We start from the raw sequence: 27,155 nt of genomic DNA, 5'->3' as shown, positions 1-27,155 counted from the left end.
CTTAAAGTTGCTGATATTTCCCTGAAGTTCCTTTAAAAAAAATGTTTACCTTAAAGTTGCTTTAATTTCACCTCATTTTTACACCTTCTGGATTTTTAGCCACATATCTTTGATTACTTTTATTAACCCTTTTTTTGTCTCTTAATGTCTTCATTGGACAATGGAATATGTTCAGTTTTAGTACTTTCTTAATGACTATTTTACAGAGCTACATTTATCTTGGCTATGAAATCTTGCCCTTTAACAGAGTCCAGAGACTAGATTGTTAGTTCAAGTTGAAAGCCTACTAAATCCTGAATAGTAAGACAGGCTGATGTTCTGTTTGCTTCCTTAGTAAGACATGCTTGGGTGAAGGGTGCACCTAAAAGTGTAGACTTCTTGACTACTATACAGTATATCTATGTCACCCCAAACCATTTGTACTTCTAAAGCAATTTTTTAAAAAAAGACATGCTTGGGAAAATAAATTAGGTAACATAAAGTTTGTTAGGTGAACATTTAGAAAGTGACGAATAATCTTAAACAAGTGATTATTTCACATGAACACTTGCTAAGCCTAATTTTAAAAAAACATTTTGTCATAGTTAGGAAAAATGTATTTTATCTTACATGATCTCCTCCCCAATAAGTAATGAAATTTCAGTGACCTTTATCTCAAACTAGATATCCATTTATTACATCATAATAATCTATTTTCTGATTGATTATAAGGAAGTTTTTTGTACATAAGTGAAGACCTAGTTGACATCAGCCTGATGAATTTTCTAATAGCACCTTTGTCTCTCCCCCGCAGACTCAAAGTGTAGTGTTCACTGCTCCGGTAATTTGTAGTCTCAAGGTCAGCAGATTGCTAGAGTGTCTCCTGGTTTATGATATGCAGGAATTATATGTGTATTTTTCAAACAAAGCAAATAAGGCACGATAACCTGGCTTGTGGAAAATTCAAAATAGATTGCAGTTCTTCTGATACATATGACATTTCCGTCTGTAAATATCACACCAAAGTTGGAGAACTAATGGGTAGCCCTCACCTCATTGAGGAAAGAGTTACTGAGCATGAAATGCCAACAACTATATCCCAAAAGAATGTTCAAATAATTTCAGATAATATCATGGGAAGAGATGCCAGAATTTGTGGAACATGTTTGTCCTTTGATCTATACCTGAATTCAAGGGTCTTGAAAAGATATCAAGATCAGTATAAATTCTCCAGAGGTCTATTATGTTGGAAGAATATTTTAAGTCAATTAAAAAGTAAGATGCTTGTTCTTTTGCACAACAATGTTCATTATTAAAAGAACACATGGTTTAGAACTTTTTTCTAATGCTGGCAATGAATTTGCAGTTATTTGTATACATTAATTAGTTGGATGAACCTTATTTTTAAGTAGCATTAATTTTTATGGTGATCAATACAAATTTTACATAGAAAATTTTAAAAGCTAAAAAATAATCTTAAAAAAAGTTAACCATCAAGCCGGGTTCGGTGGCTCAGCCTGTAATCCCACGCCTTTGGGAGGCTGAGGTGAGTGGATTGCCTGAGCCCGCGGGTTCGAGACCCACCTGGGCAGCAAGACCTCATCTCTACAATAAATCAAAAAATCAGCCGGGTGTGGTAGCGCGCGCCTGTAATTCCGGCTACTCGGAAGGCTGAGGCGGAAGGATCGCCGGAGCCCAGCAGGTGGAAGCTGTGGTGGCCGGGAGCGGCCACTGCACTCCAGTCTGGGTGACAGAGTGAGATTCCAACTCGAAAAAAAAAAAAAAAAAAGTTAGCCATCTATGGAACTTTCATTCAGAAGCTTGGCATTAATATTTTGATTCTTCTCATTTTTTGGTAAGCATGTTGAGAAATATGCACATATTTTGAACATGGTATTATACTGAAAAAATGTTTCATAGTATTTTTGTTCATTAAATATTATTTTACTATTTTTAATAGCTGTATCTACTTCAAAATATGGTCATAGCATATTTAAATCAACTATTTAGTTTTAGACATTTACATAATTTTAAATTTTGCCTGTATTCACATACCTTCACATACATCTCTCTGCTTATATTCTTTAAATAAATTCCCAAAAGTTAAATTGCTAGATTAAGGAATAAGTACACTTAAAGGTTTTTTTTCTTTAATATACGTTTCCTTATATTGCTAGCAATTTATGAAAGAGCCTATGTCCTGGGAACTTCAGTAATACTGCCAGCATCTTTTTTAATGTGGCCAACTCTTCCTAAAATAGATCAATGCAAGTTATGTTTGGATATGCTCTAATGTCAAGTTAGGTCTTAGTCACATCACAGGATGTCATGTGGTTAGTTTCATAGCAATTTCTCTCAATTTCTTCCTCAATTTCAACCAACAGTAATGAATAAATGGGAAATTCCTTTCCATTAGATAACACAAACTTTTTTTCCAACATTTGCACATATTTATACAAATACATAATTTTCCTTTTGGACTATACTATGCAGGTACTGTATTACTAGTAGTTTGTTCTCCTGTTTCTGAAACAAAAAATACAGGAGTACCTCTATGCTTTATGTAATTTGCAGGTATTGTGTATTTTTTACAAACTGAAGGTTTGTAGCAACCTTGCATTGGGCAAGTCTATCAGCATGATTTCTCCAAGAACATGTGCTCAATTTGTATCTCTATGTCACATTTTACTAATTATCACAATATTTTAAACTGTTCCATTAGAACTGTGTCTGTTATGGTGATCTGTGATCATCAGTCTTTGAAGTCACTATCGTAATGATTTGGGGTGCCGTGAACTATGCCAATAGTAGACAGCAAACCTAATCAATAAATGTTGTGAGTGTTCTGACCACTCCACCCATCAGTTGCTTCCTTGTTTCTACCTCTCTTCTCAAGCCTCCTTACTCCTGAAACACAGCAAATTGAAATTAGGCCAATTAATAATCCTTTAATGACCTCTATGTGTTTAAGTGAAAGAATTAGTAGCATGTCTGTCATTTAAAATCAAAAGCTGGAAATGATTATGCTTAGTGAGGATGGTATGTTGAAAGCTGAGATAGGCCAAAAGCTAGGCTTTTGTATCAGTTAGCAAAATTGTGAATGCAAAAAAGCAAAAGAAAAAAAGTTCTTGAAGGAAGTTAGAAGTGACATCCAATGATCACACAAATGACAAGAAAATGAAATTGCCTTACTGGTGATACGGAGAAAGTTTGAGTGGTCTGAATACAAGATCAAACTAGCCACAACATTGTCTGAAACCAAAGCCTAAGACCCCAACTTTATTTGGTGCTATGATGACTGAGAGAGAGAGGAAGCTGCAGAAGAAAAATCTGAAGGTAGCAGAAGTAGATTCATGATGTTAAGGAAATGTCATCTTCATAGCATAAAAATGCAAAGTGCTGATGAAGAAGTTACAGCAAGTTATACAGACAATGTAGCTAAGATTGTTGTTGAAGGTGGCTACACAAAACAACATATTTTTCTGCTGACAAAAATGTATACAAAACAGTCTTATATTGGAAGAAGATACTATCAAGGAATTGCATAGCTAGAAAGGAGAAGTCAGTGCCTGGCTTCAAAGTTTCAAAGAACGGCTGATTTTCTTGTTTCTTGTGAAAGGCTACTCCACATGGTGTCTTTAAGTTGAAGCCAATGCTCATACCATTCTAAAATTCCTATGACCCTTAAGAATTATACTAAACCTTCTCTGCTTGTGCTCTGCAAAGTCTGGATGACAGAACATCTGTTTACAGCATGAGTCACTGTTTACCTTGGGGAGAGGCAAGTTCTCAACAGAGGGCTTCAAATATTCAGTAAACCATGCTTTAAACAGATGTTCTGACATCCAGACTTTGTTGTAGCCCATGAATCAAGGAATAATTTTGAATTTCAAGTCCTATTAGTTAAGAAATATGTTTCATAAAGGCTATGCCTGTCATAGTTATTCCTCTGATGGACCTGAGCAAAATAAATTGAACCCTCTGAAAAGGAACTACTATTCAAGATGCTATTAATAACATTCATGATTTATAATAGAAAGTCTAAATATCAAATTAACAAAGTTTGAAAGAAGTTGATTGCAACTCTCATGAATGACTTTGAGGGAGTCAAGGTTTCAGTGGAGAAAGTAACTGCAGATATGGAAGAAATAGCAAAAGGACTAGAACTAAAATTGGAGCCTGAGATGCATCTGAATTGTCGCAATCTCATAATCAGAGTTGAATGGATGAGAATTTGATTCTTATGGATGAACAAAGTAGTCTCTTTAAATGGAATTTACTCCTAATGAAGATGCTATGAATCTTGTTAAAATGACAACAAAGGACTTAGAAACTTACATACATTTGGTTGATAAGGCAGCAGAAGAGTTGGAAAGGATTGACTTCAATTTTGAAAGAACTTCTACTGTGGATAAAGTGCTATTAAACTACATCACATGCTACAGAGACACCTTTTATAAAAGAAAGAGTCAATTGATGCAACAAACTTCGTTGGTGTCTTATTTTAAGAATTTTCACAATCTTTCCAGTCTTCAGCAACCACCATTCTGATGAGTCATCAGTCATCAACATTGAGGCAAGACCCTTCACCAGCAATAACATTATGAATTGCTGAAGGCTCGGATGATCGTCACTTTTTTTTAGCAATAAAGTATTTTAAAGTAAGTTTTAAAAATTAATTGTTTATTTATACATAATGCTATTGTACACCAAATAGATTATAGTATAATGTAAATATAACTTTTATATACACTAATTCCCCCCAAAAAATTCATGTGACTTGCTTTATTGTTTTATTCACTTTGTTGTGGCGGTCTGGAACCAAACTCGCACTACCTCTGAGGTATGCCTGTATATCCTTTTTCCCTGTTACCTTTGGGTTTTTTTTTTTTTTCTCTTATACTTCTGACCAAAAGAAAAAAAAATCTGGATTTTATCAGTGGTATTTGTAAAACCTATTGCAACCAATGGAAATAATCTCAGAACAAAGGAAGAAATAAAATTGACTTTATAATACGATTTTTATCATTTTCATCATCATGATCAATGCATTTTTGTTACTCACCCACTATATATGGAGCATGATGCTAAATCATAAGACTAAAAAAAGACAAGACAATCTTTACCTTCAGTTGATTTATTCAGTAGTTGAGAAATGAGGACACAGATATAAAAAAGATAAATAATATATATTGGCATATCCTAAGTACCCAGTAGAAATCACACGGTCAGTACCCTTGGAGTTCAGAGAATTTATTACCAAAAACTGGGATAGTTCAAGACGATTTAATTCACATTTCGAAGGAGGACTAGAATGTTAAGAAATAAAAGAAAGTGTTCCAGCAGATATTACAGTACTCATAAAGGTGAAAATTCACATGGCATTTTCAGATTAAAAATAATATATCAATGATCCAGACTGGCTTATTCAATATTATAGTAGAAGAAAAATTTAGAATGTGTAGCTAGCCTTGAGTATCTAGATTAGCAGTGTGAACTTAAGAGGTCTATTGGAAATAGAAACCCATTTAATGTTTTAGAAGAAATGAACTTACAAGTAAGTTAGGACATTTTATAAGGCATTACTATTAAAAATATTGGTACTAGCGTGAGACAATCATGGCCTAGACTAAATAGTATCAGAAGAAATTAAAAGCAAGCATAATTGCTAAAGCCATTAGGATAGTGAAGTCAACAGAACTTGGTAACCGATTAGACACAAACATAAGAGACTACTAAGACCTTCACAAACTTTTATTCAACTGTGCTTGAATTAGGAATTCATAAATGAATGAGCATGCCCTCAATCATATACATAATATAGAACTCTATACGGAAGAGGTTATTAACTCTACAGGGAACTAAAAGGTGGCTGGATTTTACCTTCACAGATACATTAATGTTTAAGCTTGGACTTCAGATTTGAATAGAATTTTGCCAGATGGGAAAGGTGAAAAAGTAATGAAGAGGGACAAAAAAAAAATCACCTTCAAAATTTTAGATCTACATGATTTCAGAAAGATGGTAACAGACTATAAGATGGAAATCTGGTAGTAAAGATGGTTTTGGTGTAAAAATAACGAGTTCAGTTTAGACAGTCTTCAAACAAATATGTAAAGTCCCTACAAATCTGAAGGCATTGGAGACACATCCATGAACAAAAAAGTCAAAAATAGTCTGCTTTCATGAAGTTTCCATTATAGCGGAAATAAATACATAATTGGAAGTATCATATTAATCAAAGAGCTTTGTTTTATAGTGATGTTTGTGTTTTATTTTTCTTTCTTTTCATTCATGTCAATGAGGTAAAATAGACACACAAGAAAGCATGAGTGCCTAGTATCTGACTTAATAAGTCAACACTTAAGCAACAAAATTTACCAAGTAACCCATCTCTGTAAGATTTCAGACTCTCTTTAAACTGACCTTAACGACTACAAGCTTCAGACAAATGGTTTTGCAACTGAGAGCAATAAATTAGAGTCAATCACATTTAGTTAGGAGAATCTAAAGTCTTAATGTGCTAAAACAAGCAGACCTGCTTCTAGCTTTGCATTTTTATTGTACTCTTTCTACTCTCCTTCTGTTCATGATGTTATACTGAGATCTTCTGACCTTAGCAATACTTTATGACATGTGTCTGGACTACAGTTCTCACTAGGTCTTATTGCCAGAATGTTCAAAGGTAGAAAAATATTGGAAATATACTTGCAAGTCAGATATAAGAATTTTGAGAAATTAACCTTAATTCCTGTTGCAATTTAAATGCTCAGTTTAAATGAAGTACAGATATGTATCTGTGTAGCATTTCTCTCAAAGCTGCTATCAAGGACAGGTGAGTAATATCATTTTTTACTTGCCTCTGTAGTGGCATAGTATTCATTTCACCCTCCAGTAACCTGATATGCTGAGGAAGACTGGACATTAATGTTTTCTGAACTCCACACTACTGGAAGCCAATGTTTAGAGCTTTCTCCTGACTGGTTGAAAAGCACTCATTTAGTTTCCTACAAAAGGAACTTGGGGCCTTGTTTATGTGGTTATTTCTTTGTAAATGAGTTACTATAAGCAATTCCTTAAAGTTTTAAATTATACCTGTTTTTAAAATAAAAACTTATTCATTTAAAATGAATTGTTCTCACCAAAAACCTTAGTTATAGTTAATCATGTCAAAGCAGTATGGTGCCAACTTTATACCCAGGCACTTCCCAGGAACTTTGTAATAATTTAATCTAATTTTTCTGATGGAGTAAGATGATGACAATCTGAGGAGTCCATTTGAGAAATAAATTGTCTTTGGAAGAGGGTTTCAAATGCTAAATACTTTCACAAATTTATTTTGAGAACAAATATTTATTCAGTGCCTAGTGGGTCCTAAACATTATAGCAGGCATATACTGTCAAAAAAAATGCATAAACCATGGTTACCTTCAAGAATTTTGCAGTCTAGTAATATTGTCTTATTGAGTTTTTTTTTATTTCTTGTAAAGGACTTTAAATTTTTTGTTGTTGTTAAGATCTGACTGAACTGATTTTAAAATAGTAGAGTTCATTTTTAATTATACAAACTATTAAATTCCCAGTTGTTGTTAATTTATTTAACAAATGCATGACTAAATAAAAAGCAAAAAGTTTTATGGTATTTTAGGAAACATCCTAGGTTAATCCTAACTCACATTTTATAGATGAAAAAGCTGGCAGGAATCTGACTTCAAACCACATTTGCAAAGTCTAGTCAAAAGGGTTTTCTACTATAGTCTATACCAGAGCATAGAACATGGAAAAATAACAATTATTCGGTTCTAATAATTATCCTAATTGATTGTGGAATAATTATTTCACCTTATGCACTGGGGACAGAATTCATTGTTCTCCCTGATAGGTCTCATGCATTATCCCTTAACTATTAACAACTTCATGGCTATATTTATTATGTATTAGTTTTCCAGATCAAGAAATTCGTCAAGTGGCAGTTCAACAATTAGACAAACTATTGAATGATGAACTACTGGAATATCTCCCACAACTAGTTCAGGTAAGAACAGCAAAGTTGCCAAGGAAATCCAGGATTTTAGCTGATGATCTTTTAAAACGTTCTCAATGAATCAACAATAAACCACATAAAAGTGATATTGTAATTTGGCCAGTCAAGGAGCTAAATCGTAGCTCATATGTCAACATGGATAATGCAAACATTTGGTAGCCAAAGTTGGTACAGTTACAAAAAGGTACATAGCTGTCAAAAAGGAAAATTTTTTAAAAATTATTTCACTTATTAATCAGAACATGGAAAAATAGAAATGTATGTAATGACATCTTTTCATATACATATGAATAAAAATTAAGCAAATAAATGATATATAAAAATATTAATTTGCTAGGCAGCTTCTCATAGTTTATGAGTTTCAAGTTTCTTGTCTTTCCCTTAGAGGTTTATAGTATAGATTACAAATCTTATCAAAGTAATTTCTAATACCAACTTTTGCCAACCAATAGTACATTTTAATATCAAGTATCATAATGTTGGAATAATTTTAGAAAGTAATATAAAGTTATCTAAAAATATGTACAAAGACTGACTTAGCCTGAATATGATGAAAGATAAATAATTATTTGCACATTTTACAAATGACCAGGTAAATGTCTAAATATCCAAAGTACAGAAGGTATTTTTTTTCAAGAGGACTGTATACTGAGTGCTGAATGCGTCTAAAATGATGGGTTTTGTTTTGTTTTTAATTCAACTTCTTTTATCTGAAAGGTCAGGTTGTAGTTACAAGCTATTTTAAATGCCAGGTGCCTCAGGTTTTGAACAGTGACAGGATATTAATAGAGGATTCTCTATTAATAAACTTCCATAGTTTGACTTTACACACAGAAGATACACTTCTCTGAACTCCTCCTAAAGAGAGTGAACTGATATAGAAATAACTGTAATATGGAATACAATTTCATCCTTCTACCAGTCCTTATAGTAGTGACTTCCCTAGAATTTTCAGGATAGTGTAGTGAAAATATGATTAATGTAACTTGTAAGATCAATATTCATCTCATGACTCATAGGTATAGGTATGGACAAGATGCTATCTCTACTCCAACTCAAAAAAGTAAGTCTTTACAAAAGATTATAGAAATTACACTCATTTGAAAGTGTCAATCTGAGTCAATACACTTGACACCAAGCATATCACTGATACTCCTAGTCCTGAAAGTCCAAATTCATAAGATGAAGCACATACAAATCTACCAGAGGAAATACACAGAAGATAAAATTAAGTAAAACTCCAACTGTGTGCTTATTAAAAATAAAGATTATAAAATGTTATGAGATGGGAATAAAAGTATCGTGTGACTAGAAAATAAATAAAAGCTAGATGAATTTCAAAACACTCATTTTAGAGTTTGCCCTTAGACTTCCATGCTCCACCTTGACTTTAAAACTTTCTAACACTTAAAAAAATTCTAACCCTGCTGATTATTTTCTGGAGTCATGTTATTTCATTATCTATTATTGTGACAGAATTATAAAGCTATATTAAAGCATTAATAAAAGACTCTAAGATCATAACAAAAGCAGGAAATATGAGTCACAGTTAAGAGTCAAATAAACCAACCATGCTGCCCATCGAAGCAAGACTGGATAAAAAAATGTAGTACATATACACAATGGAATATTTTGCACCACAAAAAAGGACAAACATATGGACTTCACAGAAACTTGGATGCATTTCGAGTCTATCATATTCAGTGATCTATCACAGAAACAAAGAACAGAGTACCATATGTTCTCACTCATAAGCGGACCTTGAACAATTATCATAATACAATAAGAAAGGAACTGGCAATAGTGAGAAACTGCTAGGGGAGGGGGGTGGGATTGGCAGTTGAGGGAAACTGCCAGGGGAGGGAGGAGCACACCTCATCAACAAGGGTACCTGAATAATGAACATCTGTATACCTAACCCCGAATTGTACCCCACAGCTTTAAAATAAAGAAAAATTAATTAATTAATTATTTTAAAGAACCAAATAAGAAATAGACTAAGACATGACTGCAAACCATTTCATAATAATGCGGTATGCACCAGAAAAATTGCCTACGTTCTAGGTGATGAGGCAGGAGTTGGGGGAAATTGTGCAGGTAGACAGAGTAGAGCAGAAACTTGGAAGCAAGAGCGGCAATTCAAGAACAGCAAATAGTGGGTTCAAGAAGAAACAATGGAGCAGACATCTCAAAACACAAGCATGGAAGTAAATTCTGAAATATAGCTCCTTCTAATATGCCCATGTGATATGCTCATTCTTAAAACATAAGTAAAATCCATGAACTAGTCAGTTCAGCGTTAGTAAGTAAATGAAAGAAGACCATGGCTGTAAATGAAAAAAGACTGTGGCTGCAATTTCAGACAACACACATTATGGTTTTTCCACATTCAGACAGTGTCAGGAGTTTAGGCAGATTTGCTGAAATCTTCAACACTCTCACACCTTAGGAATTTGTAAATTTTCCCATCCTTGAGAATGGTTAGCACATTGAGTTGTTTCTTCATGCATGTATGACTGGATATTGTACCCACCTTTCTTTCTGCTGTCTGTGCTTTGGTACAAAGCTTAACTTAAATTCTTAAACTTTGAGTGGGTGTGGGGGCATGTGTATGAGTGAGGTGTTAGTGGGGGAGGAGAGAGGAGAGAGAGAGAGATTGAGAGATTTAAATGGTTTATTAAATAACTAAAGATAGAAATTTCACCTCTGAAGCAGGGATGAACATTTTTACAAAGAGAACCTGTTTTCATTGTCACATATTCAGATTCCTGATGATAATGGCAGACTGCTATGAGTAAAGTTCCTGTAGAAGACAAGTGGAGGTCTGAGTTAGACTCTTAAGGATATCAGGGGCTGCCATTGCTATCTGTGCTTTCTGCCAGGCTGGATGTCCTCGAAAACATAAGAAAGTTGTTCACAGAGTTGTTCACAGTGGAGATGAGGGAAAGGATTTGGGAATTAGTTATAATGATAACAGTCAGCTTCGAAAAATTAAGCAAAACCTCAAGATCTGTAGGTTAGTGCTGAAATACCAGTTGGTGGTTTCTGTGAAGCCTTTGAATGTGCATTAATTTTATCTCCAAATGGAAAAAAAAATATCTAGTGCTTGACAATACCATTGTTTAAAATCTGGTGACACTGTTCATGATTTTACTTTTTGTGCTAGGATTCTTTCCTGGCGCCTAGTTGAACTCTACCAACCACCTGCTCTCATTTATTGTCCTGTGATCCTAAAACATAAACAAGGAAAGAAAGCCAGAATATACACTCTCAAAATATGTAATGTATTTGTGCTATGATATAAGTTATGTACCAACTAATAAAGCTATTGAATATAATGTTATTAGTGTCTTGTTGAAATGTGTATGCTGTTTTTCCTGGTCTTTTCTCAAGTTTTTTAAATTCCTCTGTATTCTATTATACTTCTGTTATGGAGAGAAAAAAGTAAAGTAATTTTGTCTCTTACTTCAGGCTGTCAAGTTTGAATGGAACCTTGAAAGTCCTTTAGTGCAACTTCTACTACACCGTTCATTGCAAAGCATCCAGGTTGCCCATCGTCTTTACTGGTAAGACAAACTAAGACAGGTTGGAATGCCTTTTGAATTGTCAGCTTCTTTGTGGGACAGCTTTAGAAATAGATTTATCTTGTAGCTATTACAAAGAGTAAGTTAAAATTCAGCCAATTTTGAATCATCAAAGTTATTTTTATTTATGAGCATAATTTGTCATTATTTACAAAATCTTCCTTTTGACAGTTGCTATTGTTAAACAGCAAGTTAAATCTAACCAGAATATTAAATCTTGATTATATATTTCTATTATCTTTAAAGCACCAGTACAATTTATCTACTCCTTGAAGATTTCAATATTAAAATCTAGTTTTAAAACTATGTTTTGAAAGTATATGTGCTTATTGGAAAGTTCTTGTTTCCAAAAAATACTTTCTGTGTAATATTAGTTATGAATAATAGAATCTGAAAGCCAATATATACTCCTTTGCTGCAAATTTCTAGATTACTACACTTTTCCCAAGGCATAAGTTTGGAATATTATTAGTGAAGAAATAAGATTTATTTAAGAGGTATCAGAATTTCTCCCATCATCACCTGCTTTTGATCCTAATGCACATGTTTTGTGCTAATGCACATGTTTTGTGCATACTACTCCTCCTACTATTCATTTTACTCCTCATTTTGTAGATTTCACTTCATTTTCATACAATTACAAATATTGATGACCTAAGGATAAAAATAGATTTGTCTTTTGTCCTCATGAATGTATGACAGGCATCATTTAGTTGCTTTGATTACTAGTTAGGTATGTTATTTAAAAGAAAAAGAACAAGGCAATATCATTTTGGAGTACTATATTTTTCAGCTTTAAGAAATGTTATTCGTATTGATATCACTCTTTCCATGAAAATGACTCAAGCAGTCAAAGTAAAGAAGAAACACGAGGAACTTGGTCAGGTACCAATGTTTGATTTGCTGCTCTTTTTATTTTAAGTGCCTAATTTAAAAAGCAGAACGTTTTCTCTAGTATGTATTGTAATAAGGCATCAGATATATTGACTAGCACTGGGCCCTTCACTGAAGACTCTTATTAAAGCTCTGAATGAAGCCTTATTCTCTTCAGTTTTTCAGAAAGCTACTATGATGCTAACAGAAGTCAAGTGGATACACTTTGTGGTGTTCTTCTGCTATACTAAACCCGAGACTCCATTAAACTCAATTTTTACTTCTCATAAAACTTCATTTTTTACATGCATTGTTAAAATTAAAGCACATTTAGATAGCAAATTAGATAACAATATTGGTTTAAATAGTTAAGCCAAGTATAGCATATAAGTATTAAAATTATAATTTTAAAATACATTAAAATTAAGTGAAATATTAAAGACATTTTAATTAATTAACAATTGTTATAATATTTGCACCACCTTAGAAAGTTCTTCATCTGCTAAAGTGGTGTGAAAAGCAGAGTCATTTGTAAGGTATCAATGAGTATACTCAAAGTTGTAAGACAATGTTATACTTGCAAGTTCACATGAATACAATTATGTCACTGTTTCCATAGGGGTTGAGAGGAAAGTCTTTCTGTATATAATACTCACCCTTATGGAAAAAAATAGAGCCCACTTGTCTCACCAATTCAAGAAGATAGTAAGATAGAAGGAATGGAGAAGAATATGATAAATTATAAATGGACTACTTGCTTTTGAGGGCTTAAATATGAAAAAAGAAATGAAACCCAGGAAGGAGATGGTCACTTAAAACAAGTAAAAATTGAGAATCAGGCAACATGCACTAAATATGAGATAATATTCTTTATATTTAAAATGTACTTTGGAGCTAAAAACAATTGATGGCTAGCATCATGTTTAGGGAGTGTTTCTGTGCAAAATTTTTTGATTATAAAGATATAGCTCACACCTTATGACCTACTGGAAAATACTCAAACTATCTTTCCTTAAAAAAAAAAAAAAAAGCAATGCCCTATAACAACCACAAGCTAAAAATCCATCAGTCATCAGTTTAATGAGTTTTTTTCCCCCACATAGATGAATTACTACTTCCTTAGATTCAGAATATTCAACACTGAACTCAGTATCCTGCCCTGCTCTCCCAGGTCTTGAAAGCTTGCCTGGCTCTTCCCTTTTCTCACTAACATGACCAATTATTCAACAACCCCTATAATTCTATCCATCCTCCACAGCTTACCCTACTCCATTACTTCCACCTGCCACTGTCACTGCTCAGAAGGATGCCTCACTAGATACTGAACTGTGAATAAGTAGGATTGGAATGAAAACCATCTTGACTACTTGGCATCACTGTGTGTAGCCTTTCTGAGAGGGAAAATTGGGTGTTACCTCAAGTCTCTTCCGTTGGAAGGGTGAATGTAGAATGAGTAGCTCTACTTTTCAAGGAAAGAGAGTTAACAAGAATCTTTGAATTTGGAAGGTTCCTCCCAGTTTGCACCCTAAGGAGCTATAAAGGGAAACTAACGTTTTGGGCTCATGCCTAGAAGGCCTTTCTCCCCATGATATAACAATTCCAAAAGCTTAAACTCAGTACCCCTTTCCATTTTGAATAGGAGACAGTTTAACTGCTAGTGAGGTATTGGGTTGAGTGGTGGTCCCAAAAGAGATATGTCCACATCCTAACCTCAGAAATCTGTGAATGTGACCTTATTTAGAAAAAGGGTCTTTGAAGATAAGATTTGAGATTATCCTGGATTATTAGGGTGGGCCCTAAATCCACTCGCAAGTGACATGAGAAGCAGAAAAGAATCACACACACACACACACACACACACACACACACACACACACACACTCACACTCACACCGGAGAAGGTCCTGAAGACAGAGGCATTGATTGCAGTGATGTAGCCCTAAACCAAGGGATGCCTGGAACTGCCTAATGCTGAAAGAGGTGTGGAAGTTTTCTCCTCCAGGGATTTGGGAGGGAGCACAGCCTTGCCAGCACCTTGATTTGGGACTTCTGGCCTCAGAACCATGAGAATACATTTCTGTTGTTTGAGCTACCAGTTTGTGGTAGTTTGTTATGGCAGTCACAGGAAATTAACATACAGGACTTTATGAATGTCTCCAACTGGATCAGCTGGGATACCACATCATCCTCAAAGTTTTCCCTGACTCTTCCCAGCCACCACCCAAGATTCACTATTGCCCCCATGTCATATCCCATGAAGTTACTGTACATGACTCTGCTGGATGTCATGTCACACTCCCTTAACGCTCCTATTGCTCTGTCCACTCCCATCCTAGTTCACTCTTCAGCATACTAATCCCACTAAATATCTGAAACAATGTTTTTAAAATGATATATCCATAGAAATGTCTATAAACTCATCACAGTTTTCACATGTAGTATTGGAAATTCCATGGTACTATGGAATCTAAAATTACTAGTTTGCCTGAGACACTGTCAAAGGCACTGCTGGTGCACGAGCCAGATCATCTCTACCCAGTTGTTACACGCCCAGCCACATCTGCTGTAGTGCCTGCTGACTGACGACTGCCCCTCTCTGGAGAATTATCTGCTGCTCACATGCCCTCCTAGCCTGTTAGATGGGAAATATCTCAGCTACAACTTACATGCCATTACCTGAATCAAGGTTAGACTTAACCTAAAGCCTTATCCTTGTTAATTCCCTCTCCATTCCTATAATTCTCCTATTCCCTTACAGGATTTTTTTTTTTTTGACAACCACTTCTTCAGTAAACCACAAGCACTGAAATTCCTGTGTTATACCCTACTCTAGGGAGTCTGACCCAAGCTAAGCATTTCTTATTGAAGATAAAAAATTTAAATATGTGTGTTTAGAAATTGGACCATGACTATACTATGAAGCATATCATAGGTAGAACAGTAATTTGTGGTCTTTCTACTAAGTCTAATTGAATGAACTCCAAGAGAAAACCAATTTGAATCATAATATGTATGGTAGGGAGCCATTTTATAATGTGGCTCCTTTATAAAGTGTTATTTAAAGCACATACAGCAAAAATTTCTTGTGTCCCCTTCAAGTATGTGTTCCCTTCAAAGTGTAGTGGCAGCCTGAAGTGAAGCTCCTATTTTCAAACTCTGTCAGTGCAGGAATTTTCTTTCTTTTTTATTCACTGGTATGTTACAAGCACCTAGGACAGTTCTTGGCACTTTATAAATATTCAATAAACGCTACTGAATTAATGATTGGAGTCAGTTGCCTGGGCCCAGCTGTGCACATGCAGTCTTGTGTCAGAAGAGGGCAGAAGAGAGCTGCTTCAGAGATTGAACAAAAACTAGCCTGGCTGAAGCAATTCCGGGAGACTGAACCAATCAGGAACTTGCAATGGATATCACCAGTGAAGTCGAAACTGGAGGAGAAAGAATGTGAGCAGAAGCCAGGGACTAAGTCAGGAATTAGTGCCTAAGAACAAGTTTGCCTGAGACACCGTCAAAGGCACTGCTGGTGCACTAACCAGATCATCTCTACCCAGTTGTTACTCCCAGCCACATCTGCTGTAGTGCAGATGTTAAAAAACGTTGTCCTGTTGTGAGTTTTAATATGCTACCTACAAAATTGAGGTGATGCAAAATCTGCCCAATAAGTTTTTAATGCCCTAAAGTCTTTTTACTCAAAATTTTGAGGCTTGTTCTCAAATCAGAGACTAAATAAAGCAAAACAATGTGGTAATTTTGTTTCCTGTGCTTTGCAGTCACATGTGGCTCTCTTACCCCCTGTCCAAAATGTCTCTGCTGATGTCTGAAATTCTGTCATTAGCAAGTCACTCCTTGAGGTTAAGTTTTGTTCTCCTCTGGCAATTCTCTTCTAATATGAATAAGCATGGATTCAGAACACAATGCTTATGATGAATTGGTTTATCATTTGTTCATTTATGTGACACACATTGAGATTCTAGACACTGCTGAACTATTAAGAATAAAACAATAAATGGTCTTTGCCTTACAGAAGCTCAAGGGCTAACAACAGCATTTGGGCAGCAAAAAAGAGTCCACTGGCTACATGGTAGGGTAGAGTAAAAGGAGGGAGCTCCACAAATTCTGTCCACTTTACAGTTTTGCCTATGACCCGTTCCAAATAACAGCAGAGAGGCAAGGCCAGACATCAAATTAATAACAATAAAAAAATAAAATCCAACCCTGTGTGCTCCCATTCTGTCAGTTTTAAATACAGATAAAGGCTTACAAATGAATACACAAAGGAGGTAAATGCTCTCTCTTTCTGCTTTGATGTCAGGAACACTCCCCGAAGCAAGAGTAAAGAGCTGCGCTTCAGGGAGTTCTCTCAGCGCAATAGAGCACACATGATACAGAATCAATAGGAGGCTTTAAAGCCTCTGTCCCTTTACCTTCGAGGATTATTATTTTGATACTAATTCACTTTTTTACCTTTACAATGTAATAAATAATGAATTATTGCTTCATTTTTTGTAAGGTAAAGACATGTCTCACTGTCTTTTAATATTGATCTGCTATAATTGTCTCCCACCCTGTTGTACTCAGGAAAGTATACACCAGATGGAATCTCTACATCGAGCAACTCACTTAAATAACCATTCTCTGTCTCAACCTATCTGAAGAAAAAAAGATGATTTCTTTTAGAAAGTTTCCTTTTTAAATAATAATCTATAAAATCCACTAGCACAGTTTTCTAGTTAAGGCATGATACAAGAACAGTTGCCTTTGTCTGTTTTATTTCTAATTTATGTGATAGAAGTTTTATGTAGTTCCTTTAGTAAAAACATTGCTTAAAGCACCATCTAATCTGTGATATTCTCGTGGCATTTAAGTCTTGTTACTGACGCCTTATTAATAAGGTGCCTGAACGATGCATATTTGTATACCTAACCCTTAACTGTACCCCCAAATTTTATAATAAAAATATGTTTAAATAATAATAATAGCAGCAAAAATAATAAAATAAATTTTAGCAAAAGAAAAAAAAAGTCTTTTTACTGCTATTAGTTATGTATGAAACTAGACTCTTTTACAAAGTTCCACCACAAATCAATGCAAAAACTAGAAACAGAACTCCACCTTCAATGTACCCTTGCTTAATTATTTTTTTTCCAATTATTTTGTATCTTAAAAAAAAATAATAAAGAGGTGCGAAGATGAACAGCTTGTATGCACATACTGACCTCAAATGTAGAAGCTTGAACTCAGTCTGGCTTTTGGGAACTGTTTCCTGATTTACTCTCTAGCAATTCTTCATTACAATGGCAACATGCAGTTATATCACTGCTTCCTTAGATAGTAATCTGTTTTCCTTAAAATAATACTGTCCCCTCTGTCTTAGTTTACTCTAGGGATTTGGGTTAAGGTCTTGAAAAGCAGTATTATACCTTAATTATTCATTGTTTCTCAATCAACTAGCTTTGCTCAGCTAACAAAAAGTATGGTCAACAAAAAGACATTCTGTCTAAAAATTATCCTTGTTTTCTAATATTTGAATTTGGTACCCAACATGAATACACTAATAGATAGTCATAGAGTTACAGAATTTTGAAGTCGAATGGGACCTTAGGGATCTTCTGCAATCCCAGAAAGGGATTGCAACAAGTTCAGTATTTTATCCAGTAATAATCATCTAACAAAATTTTTTTAATGAGATTTAAAATTTTTTCAAGATATCCCATGCCCAATTCAGGTCTCTTTTCTAATTTAGCATTTATGTCCCAAAAAGTATGACTTGCAAAATGTATAAGACATTTTAATCAATAATTAAGAAGTCATTCAAATACTGAAAGGATACCTTCTTTTCTTAACTTAAAAACAAACAGAAAAGAACACAATATCTCAAATTGAGATCTTTCTATCTAATAGCTCAAAATTTTTGCCACTAGTTTTTGTTGTGACTCCCAAGTACTATCAATTGTAAATGTTAATTAATAGGTATATACAATAGGCTGCAATAAAATTGTATCCTTAAACATTAGATTGTTTCCAGAATCTGTTTTGTGGTGCCTGATTCATATTTGAAGTGCCAAATCTGCTGTCTTAGTTTTACTATTAAACCATGAGTGATAAGAGAACAGTCACCAAATACTTGGTAGATTTACTTTGTACTTATTTTTCAGTACATATTTTATAAAACTAAGACTTTTCTAGCTTTCTCAAAAACACTGTTTAATTAAGCAACTAGCAATTATGCTAATGCAATTAGGCCAGCCCATTTCATCAAGTTAAATGAGTTAGAAAATAAATTCTTATAGGCCGAGTCACAACTTGGCAATAACACAATGTAAGCAAAATCGGTCTTTGCAGTTCCCTTCTGAGTAAAAATACCCAGTAAGCAGTGATACAGAAGGCTGAAGGATTGGGACAAGATCTAGGTGAATGACAGAAAACTGAAAATCATCAGCACATTGATGGTACTAGGTAAGTCCTGGGATCCTTCCATTTTATGGTTCAGTTATCTCCTGTCTTAGTCCACTTGTGCTACAATAACAGAATACCAGGGAGTGGGTAATTCACAAATATAAATTTATTTATCTTAGTTCTGGAGACTGAGAAGTCCAAGATCAAGATGCTGGCAAATTTTGTATCTCCTAAGGGCCCAATCTCTGCTTCCAAGAGGGCGCCTTAGTTATGTATGAAACTAGAATCTTATTCAAAGTTCCACCACAAATCAAGGCAAAAGCTAGAAACAGAACTGGAGGGAAGAAATTTTGTCCCTCACATGTCAGGAGAATAAAAGAGAGCAAACTCCTCTTTAACAAGCCCCTTTTGTATAATGGCATTAATTTATTCATAAGCAAATGAATCCTAAACATCTCCAATTAGACCCCAACTTCCAACACTGTTGCATTGGAAATTCTCATCTGGATTCCCTGAACCTAGACCCATATAAAGAAAGAAAGCAAGAAAATCACAGTACCCTGTTGGTAGATTTAGGTGCCAGCAGCACGTACCCCTTTTTAATTGTATTCCCTAGACCATAAATCGGTAACAAAGTCCTGCCTACATTTCAGGGGGTATAGAAAAGTGGTCTCGCTGTACATACCTTTACAGAAGAAAAATGTAATTTGATTTGGTAAACTCTTAGCAGTTTCTGTCATACAGGGAAGGCAGTAGAGATGATTCAAGAAATCTGACCATTAAATTGTGGGAAAAGGACGTGAAAGAAAAGTCAATACCCTCTGCTACATATATTAATTGGCTTTCTTTTCAAAAATGAAAATTAGTCTCAACAGGCAAAACAGACTACAACCTAACTACTGGATTACAGATCATCACTTTTAAAAAAAATCACAATTTTGATAAACATCCTCTAAAACCATCTCTGACTTTTTTCAAAAATTCTATAAATAATTCCAAGAGATTTAACCATGTGTACATTTTGTAACCATTTTTCTGGAAGGCTCATTATTAGGATATTTATGTAGCAATGATGTATGGCAGGCATCTCAGCTCAAGAGATTCAAAATGGAATTCAATATTCCTACCATGTACACTTTCCTTTCACCATTCCCAACCTTCTTTTTTAATATGCAATGTCCTGGTTTACAGCCACTACTAAGATACTCTACAAGAAAATCTAGAAGACTTTATTCTTACCCAATAATATTCTTTATTCAATCACTCCTTAAGTCCTGATTATTGTTTCCATAACTGTGCTTTGAATTTGTCCTTTCTTTTCTATTTTTTTGGCTAGCATCTTAGCTGAAGCCCTTGGTATCATCTATGTGGACAACTGTAACAACTTTCAAATTGTTTTTCTTCTCTTCCGTGATCCCCAGTTCATCTATCCTTCACATTGCTCTCAGAGTGATATTTTTGTGTTACAACTTGATCCCTAATTTATAAAGAAGTCTCTAGATTCTAACATCAATTCTTGCTTTTTTATTCATGGAACTTCATGATTTCCACTCTGCCTTTCCCCCACCTCATCTTGTAAGACTTTCTACATTCAAAAATAGTCTTTATCTAATCTCAAGTAGTTTCTCAAATTTTCAGAGGCCTTTCATGCCCTAATGACTTTGTGCATGTTGCTTCCATACTGCTTGAAATGCAGTTGTTTCCTTGTCTATATGGAATTCTTTAGGATGCAGTTCAAACTTGTATCCTCGTTGAGATATCTCTGATTTCAGTCTTTGTACACATTTCCACTGTAGTTCTCTTCTTTTTTTTTTTTTTTTTGAGTTGGAGTCTGACTCTGTCACCCAGACTGGAGTGCAGTGGCCACTCCCGGCCACCGCAGCCCCGACCTACTGGGCTCCGGTGATCCTTCCTCCTCAGCCTTCCGAGTAGCCGGAATTACAGGCATGCGCTACCACGCCCGGCTGATTTTTTGATTTATTGTAGAGATGAGGTCTCGCTGCCCAGGCGGGTCTCGAACCCGCGGGTTCAGGCAATCCACTCACCTCAGCCTCCCAAAGGCGCGGGATTACAGGCTGAGCCACCAAGCCCGGTTTACTGTAGTTCTTAACATGTTGCATATACTGGTTTCCTTCACCATTTCCTTGCATGGAGACTATTTCAGCCTGCAAGGAACCAAAAACCTTGATTCGATTGTTTTTAAATGATGTGAAAAATTAATGATCTCATATAACAGGAAATTGTTTAGTGGAGTTTTTCCAGAGTTTAATATTACAGTGGCTCACTTATATGTCATAACCCAGTTTCTTTCCATCTTTCCGCTGTACCATCCTCAGTGTGTTACTTATTTCTGGTCCACTTCACATCATTGTTGCAAGAAGACTGCCACAATTAGTATTACATTCATACATAATGCCATGCAGCAGAAGAAAGGGGAACTTCCCTCCCTCAGCAAGAAAAAAAAATCCTCAAAACCCTATAGCTGAGTTGACTTCTCATAATATTTGCCAGAATTTAGTCCCATGTCATCCTGAACCAATCATCCAATAAGATGGCAGATGATTCAGCTTTCTTGATTGATTTATAATCTTTAGAATTTAGCCCTAAACTGGTCATCTTCTAAAGGTTTTGATATCTGAAAAAGGCAAATTCTTTCTGCAGATGTGAACAGGAGAGTAGATTTGTTATAGATAAACCTTATGCTTCTCTTCCACACTGTGAGGGTGGGACTTAACCATCCATCCTTAATATAGAGCATTGCACATGGCTTATATGACAAGTGCTCAATCAAGACCTGTTGAATAAATTTAAATAATCACATTTTTACTGCCTACAAGTTTATTTGTCTTGACTACTGCACTTAAAACAGCAAGTAATCAGAACAGGTCATATTACACTAGATGTATAGTGTTGACTCTTGCTACTTTTTAAATCACATTTGCTCTTTAAATAGACTCCCTAGCTCTCTGGAATCAAGGGAAGTTCAGGTAAATGACTTACAGAATAATATGAGGCTCCAGAATAAAAGGTTTTAAAGAGGTATCAAATGTTGCACTAATCAGGTCCAAAGTGTCAACAAAGTACTTTTTGTTGACTTAATCATGCTGTTTCTTTAAACACCAAAAATGAAAGACTACATCTAGCGATTTGGCAAAAAAGTATTTTATGAGAAGGCCTTACCAAGCAACCACTTACCATATTTTAAACTACTATTTCTTGTATTAAGACTCTCAAGTACTGAGCAATTACTGAACAGTTTCTGATTTTTCTGGATTCTCTACTCTCCAGTTTTGTTTTGTTTTTCCAGGCTATGAAGATCCAGAGTTATTTGTATTTTGTATCAGTTAATGAGTAAGCCCTCTATTTTTAGGCTCTATTTTATGTTTTTATCTTTTCTCATCAAAAGATCACTCCTTGAAAATGTTGAATGGATATTTTTCTTGATATTCTTGTAGTTTAATTATTTATTTCATTTGGGTACAATTAATGTAGTTAAGACAGTTACATTCTTGTTCCTTGTCTAAAGAACTTCGCATATATTACCTCTATTGCAATAAAACCCAGTCTTGAATATTCCAATCAAATATTTGTCACATTTAATAACTTAGAATTCTTGTATTTGTTTTGGTATATATGATTTATTTCTGACCAAAGAAAAATAGTACACAAATAGTGACTTGTCTCCAGAGTTAACAATCTGCCTGATACACTAACTACTTTTGACAGAATGTCAAATAATTGGTTTTTCCTGTCTGAGTTTAGTCTTCTGAAATTGTTAAAGGGAGGAACTCTAATACATGTCACTTTTCTTTTTAAATTGGACACTGTGCACATATGTTTCCAAAAGTGTAAATCTCATTAATTTATCAAAATGGTATAACTTCTGTTTTCTTTCCAGTAAAATTTATCATCATTTTTAAAGAAACTCCTGCTCAATAAACTGTTGACATAAATTGATCGATGATGCTGAAAGTTTTACAAGGCAATCTAGAGTTTCATATAACTAGATGTTGTAGGGACAGCTGCGCGTGAAGGCTAGAAGACTTCAGTGAAAAAGGCAGGAAAGTGCCTAGGAAGTATACTAAAGAAAGAGAGTATTATGCTATCATCTATTCTTTCATTCATCTATCTGTTCTTCAAGTTTTTGTTGAGTGCTTATCATGCACTTAATTCATAGCTCTTTTATGGATGGGATAGAAAATATAAACAAATTATAATAAAATCCTATGACTTTTTAAAAGCCTTCTAGCTATTTCAGGCAGCTAGCACAGATACTAGTGTCTATTTTTCAACCCTATTGGCTCAGTACGTTAATTTTAAACATTTCCTTTAGTGATTTCAAGTCTTTTTTAGATTATAAACCCAAATTTAGTATTTTCATTCACAATTATTTATAATTGAGTGTAGTTGTGTCAAGTGTCTAGAGAACTTCTTTCCAGAATAAGGAATTTCAGGAAGTGTGTTGGTGATCAAATGATGACTTGGATAGTCTTCAGGAATATTTACTATTCTTTCTATAAAGTCTACAGTACTAAGGTTTATCTATTCTGTTATGTCTCTGACTTGTATAATGTTCTACGAATTTTAATCATTTAACTTTTCTGCTTTCAACACTCTTTCTTGCATGACTCTGTCATGACAACATTGCCTTATGGTGCACATAGTATAGTTAATACTAGATGCTATGCTAGTTATTTCAAATAGCATATCACCAATTGACAACACTCTGTTATCTCCATTTTCAGACGAAAATGAAATACTTAGAGAGGCGAGGTACACAAAGCTATTAAAGTAGAAGAGTCAACATTTGATCCTAATGATTTGATCATAATGTGCACTACACATTATGATATGTCTATCCACCTAAATATTATGAAAACTGTAAAAGTACTAATAAAAGGCAGGATAATATAAAGTAAGAGAACAGAATTTGAAGAAAAACATACATGAGGAAAAATTTCAACTCAGGCTTCTACTAGCTGTGCGTTTCTGGAAAAATTACTCAACATTTCTGATGATCAATTTCATTATCTATAAAAGAAATATAATTATGCTTCACACAGTTACCATTAAAATTAGTTTATATATGTATATGTATACATGCACTTCATATATCTTCAGTATATTTAAGAATATATTTTGGGGATCATTTAGAAAGTTCTGGACATTAAAATTATACCACATATTTATAATTACCAAGAATTCAGATCTTGGGTTCCTGAAATTTGACTCCACCCTACTGCTATTGCTCTTTCATTGTCTTATCCTAAGTGTGAATTCAAAATTAAAGTTTAATAATAGAATTTGAGCTGAGTGAAACTGGTAGTAGAAAAAAAATCCCTGAATAGACAAACTAGTTTACAGACTTTTAAGAAAAGGATGTTGAAACATTCCAAGTGTCAGAACAAGTTGGGAATATATCATTTAGTGGTAGAGAAATTTAACAGAGAAATCTAGCCATATTCACAGATTGTGTACTGGTACATGCTTTTACATTTCAACAGCCAACATGCATCTCACTCACATTACTCATATTAGGAAAAATGTTTATCAATTTCTTGGTTCTTTTAAAGGGTTAAGACTGTGAACAACAAATATAAAAGTTGTACTCACTCAGAAAGTTGGAAACTTAGAAGGCAAAGAACTTGAAGAACCCCTTACAACAGCAAGAGAGGGAATCGCTATAGTTGCTAAGCCACACTAGTAAGTATTGTAGCAAAGACAATCCGAGAAAAGGTAGTAAATCACTGAAATAGCTCACAAAATGAGGATGAATTTATGATTTGAGATTATCTTGGATGTTCCATTATTTAGTCATACTTTTAAACCTTAAATTATATATTCATTTGAACCAAAATGTTATAATAAATCTTATTACTGAGCATGTGACTACAGCAAAATACTTTATTCTTAAGGTATAATAATGTCATTTACACAGGTTTCCCTTTCAGGATCATAGTCTGCCACTTCTTTCAGTTTGACAATTGGTTAATGACAAGTCGAGAGTGAATGTTTCTCTTTTCTCTTTTCTTTACCCAGGATTCCCAACAATGATTGCCCTTAAGTGATTTGTTATTTATCTATTTATATTAAAGTTAGGTCCAATTGGTGCTTCAATATCTGGATAACGTTATACCCAACATTTTTGGTGTTTTAGCTTGAAATAACTAATGATTCTAGCTACAATACAATAAACATTTTTGTTCTTGAGAAATTTACTTAGACTTTCTGAACCTCCAATTTCTCATCTGCAAAAGAATACCTTCCCAAAGTACCTAGCATAACATCTGACACCTATAGTTATTCAATTAAAGATGTGAATAAATCAAAAGTTGAAAGAATTGAGATATTTTTGAAGAAGAAATGACAAAATTATACAATATACCTTATACAGTTCCTAGTTTTAGCAAACTGTTCTTTTCCTGCTTTCTCCTCTTTTCTTTCTTTAACTGAGTGATGATATTTCATTTGTTGGAAGATAGTTTGGGAATATTTTGATTAGATCTTCCCTACTGAAACATATTATCAGATAAATGAGCAGAAATCTGTAACTCTGGTCTAATTCATACACATTTCATAATAACTAAGTGTAAGTGGGAAAACCACGTAAGTGGGAAAACTTCTGGTATACCATTCCTGTGTTTCTCACCATCCCATATTTTGCCACCATTCTGGATACTTTTATTTCTAAATAGGTGATTCAGATCAAAACCTAGCCTCAAGAGTCCTTGACATCCTTTTTTACCAATAAACTTTAGTTCCTTCCCGCTTCAGCAACTCCTTTCCATGCATCCATATTAAATCTTATCACTAGAAACGCCTCATCATCTGAAGTTTTAGGCTCAGAAATCTAATGTATTAACTGTTTTGCATTTTGACTTTACTAGTCACATTAAAATAGAGTTCAATGACAACCGAATCCACTCCTGACCTCTTCAGGTTCATAAGACTACCCGTGATTTAACTTAATTTCCTACCACTTACCTAGCCACTCATCTATGTATCTGTGCTAATTTCTTTTATTACCCTCTGGATCTGGAAAGTCACTTGCAAAATGTTTCATGAATTAGCAACCTCCTTTTCATCTCCACTAAATGTCTTATGATCATTTCCTTACTGCTCATGCTATGTTGTATTACTTTATGTCTTCGATTCACGTATTTACCTGTATCACTTCACCATCCATATTGTTTTAAAGCAAAACAATGATGTTACAGTGTCTATAGTATAAAGGTTAAATTCATTAATACTACAGTATATTAGATAACCCATAGGATAAGTTTTATTTTAATATCAACTATTTCCAAAGCAAACAGTTATTTTGGTTTTGTTTTGTGAGGGTTTTTTGTTTTGTTTTGTTTTGCATAAGAAAAAGTCATTCTCTTAACTCATAAGGTAATAGTTAATAGTTGGATCTACCTAAATTATTACCTGGATGCAAACCTGGTTCTACTATGAACTAGGTTTCTGACTTTAAGCAGTATACTTAATTTTTATGAGAACCATTTTTATCAGGCATTAAAAATTAGACTAATAATATTAATGTTCAATAATATTTATCTTGTTGTGAGAATTTATGTAGTATTGAGCCATAGAGTTGGACAGCCATGTGACATGGAGACTTAAACTAGGGACAGCCATGCGATACAGAGATTTCTTATATCTGTCAGAGTTATGAGAGTTGTAACTTTATCCCATAGAAAGATCTTATCTACTAGACAAATATTTATTGAGCACCTTCCATATGTTAGGCCATGTTGTCATCTTCAGGGATATGACAATGAATAAAACAGACAAAAATCCCAGTTCTTTGTTATGTAGCTTTTAAGAGAAATAAGATACATACTTATAAGATCTTGAGAAGCACTGGAGAAAAAATAAAACAAATAGGAGATATAAGGAATACAAAGTGGTTGCAATTTTGCACTAGGGTAGCAAGGCAAGGTCTTATTTTAAAAGGTAACGTTTGAAAAAGTCTTCAGTAAAGTAAGAGAGTGAACCACCTGGGTATCTAAAGGAAGAGGATGCTAGGAGGAATAAATTGCATGAGCAAAGGCCCTGAAGTGTGCATTTGGGGTATCAGAGGGAAAACAATGAGGCCAGTGTGGTTGAGTTAACTCCAGTGAGAGGAAGAGTAGTAGCAGGTGAGGTCAAAGGGGGAAGAGTGATGGGTAGGGGCAGGTTATATAAAAATTCCTAGGCATTATTAAAATATTGGCTTCAGTCTAAAGGATTAGAGGACTATAAGAAGATGAAATACATGATTTGACTTATATCTT

The 27,155-nt window shown here is 34.4% G+C and overlaps 1 protein-coding gene across 1 annotated transcript in view; it reads left to right on the top strand.

The window, feature by feature from the left end:
• PIK3C2G (phosphatidylinositol-4-phosphate 3-kinase catalytic subunit type 2 gamma) overlaps positions 1-27,155 on the top strand; it is a gene marked incomplete at its 3' end in the record, with an annotated part of 314,051 nt that overhangs the window by 142,970 nt on the left and 143,926 nt on the right. Inside the window, 2 exon segments of the mRNA XM_008072653.1 lie at positions 7,921-8,014; positions 11,495-11,589. Of these exon segments, the coding sequence (XP_008070844.1) occupies positions 7,921-8,014; positions 11,495-11,589 (189 nt within the window).

Source organism: Carlito syrichta, unplaced genomic scaffold, assembly GCF_000164805.1.
Source record: "Carlito syrichta isolate Samal-C Ts95f unplaced genomic scaffold, Tarsius_syrichta-2.0.1 Scaffold315374, whole genome shotgun sequence".
Taxonomy (NCBI): Eukaryota; Metazoa; Chordata; class Mammalia; order Primates; family Tarsiidae; genus Carlito; species Carlito syrichta.
The sequence above is the reverse complement of the archived record's forward strand: the minus strand, read 5'-3'. Positions and strand labels throughout refer to the sequence as shown.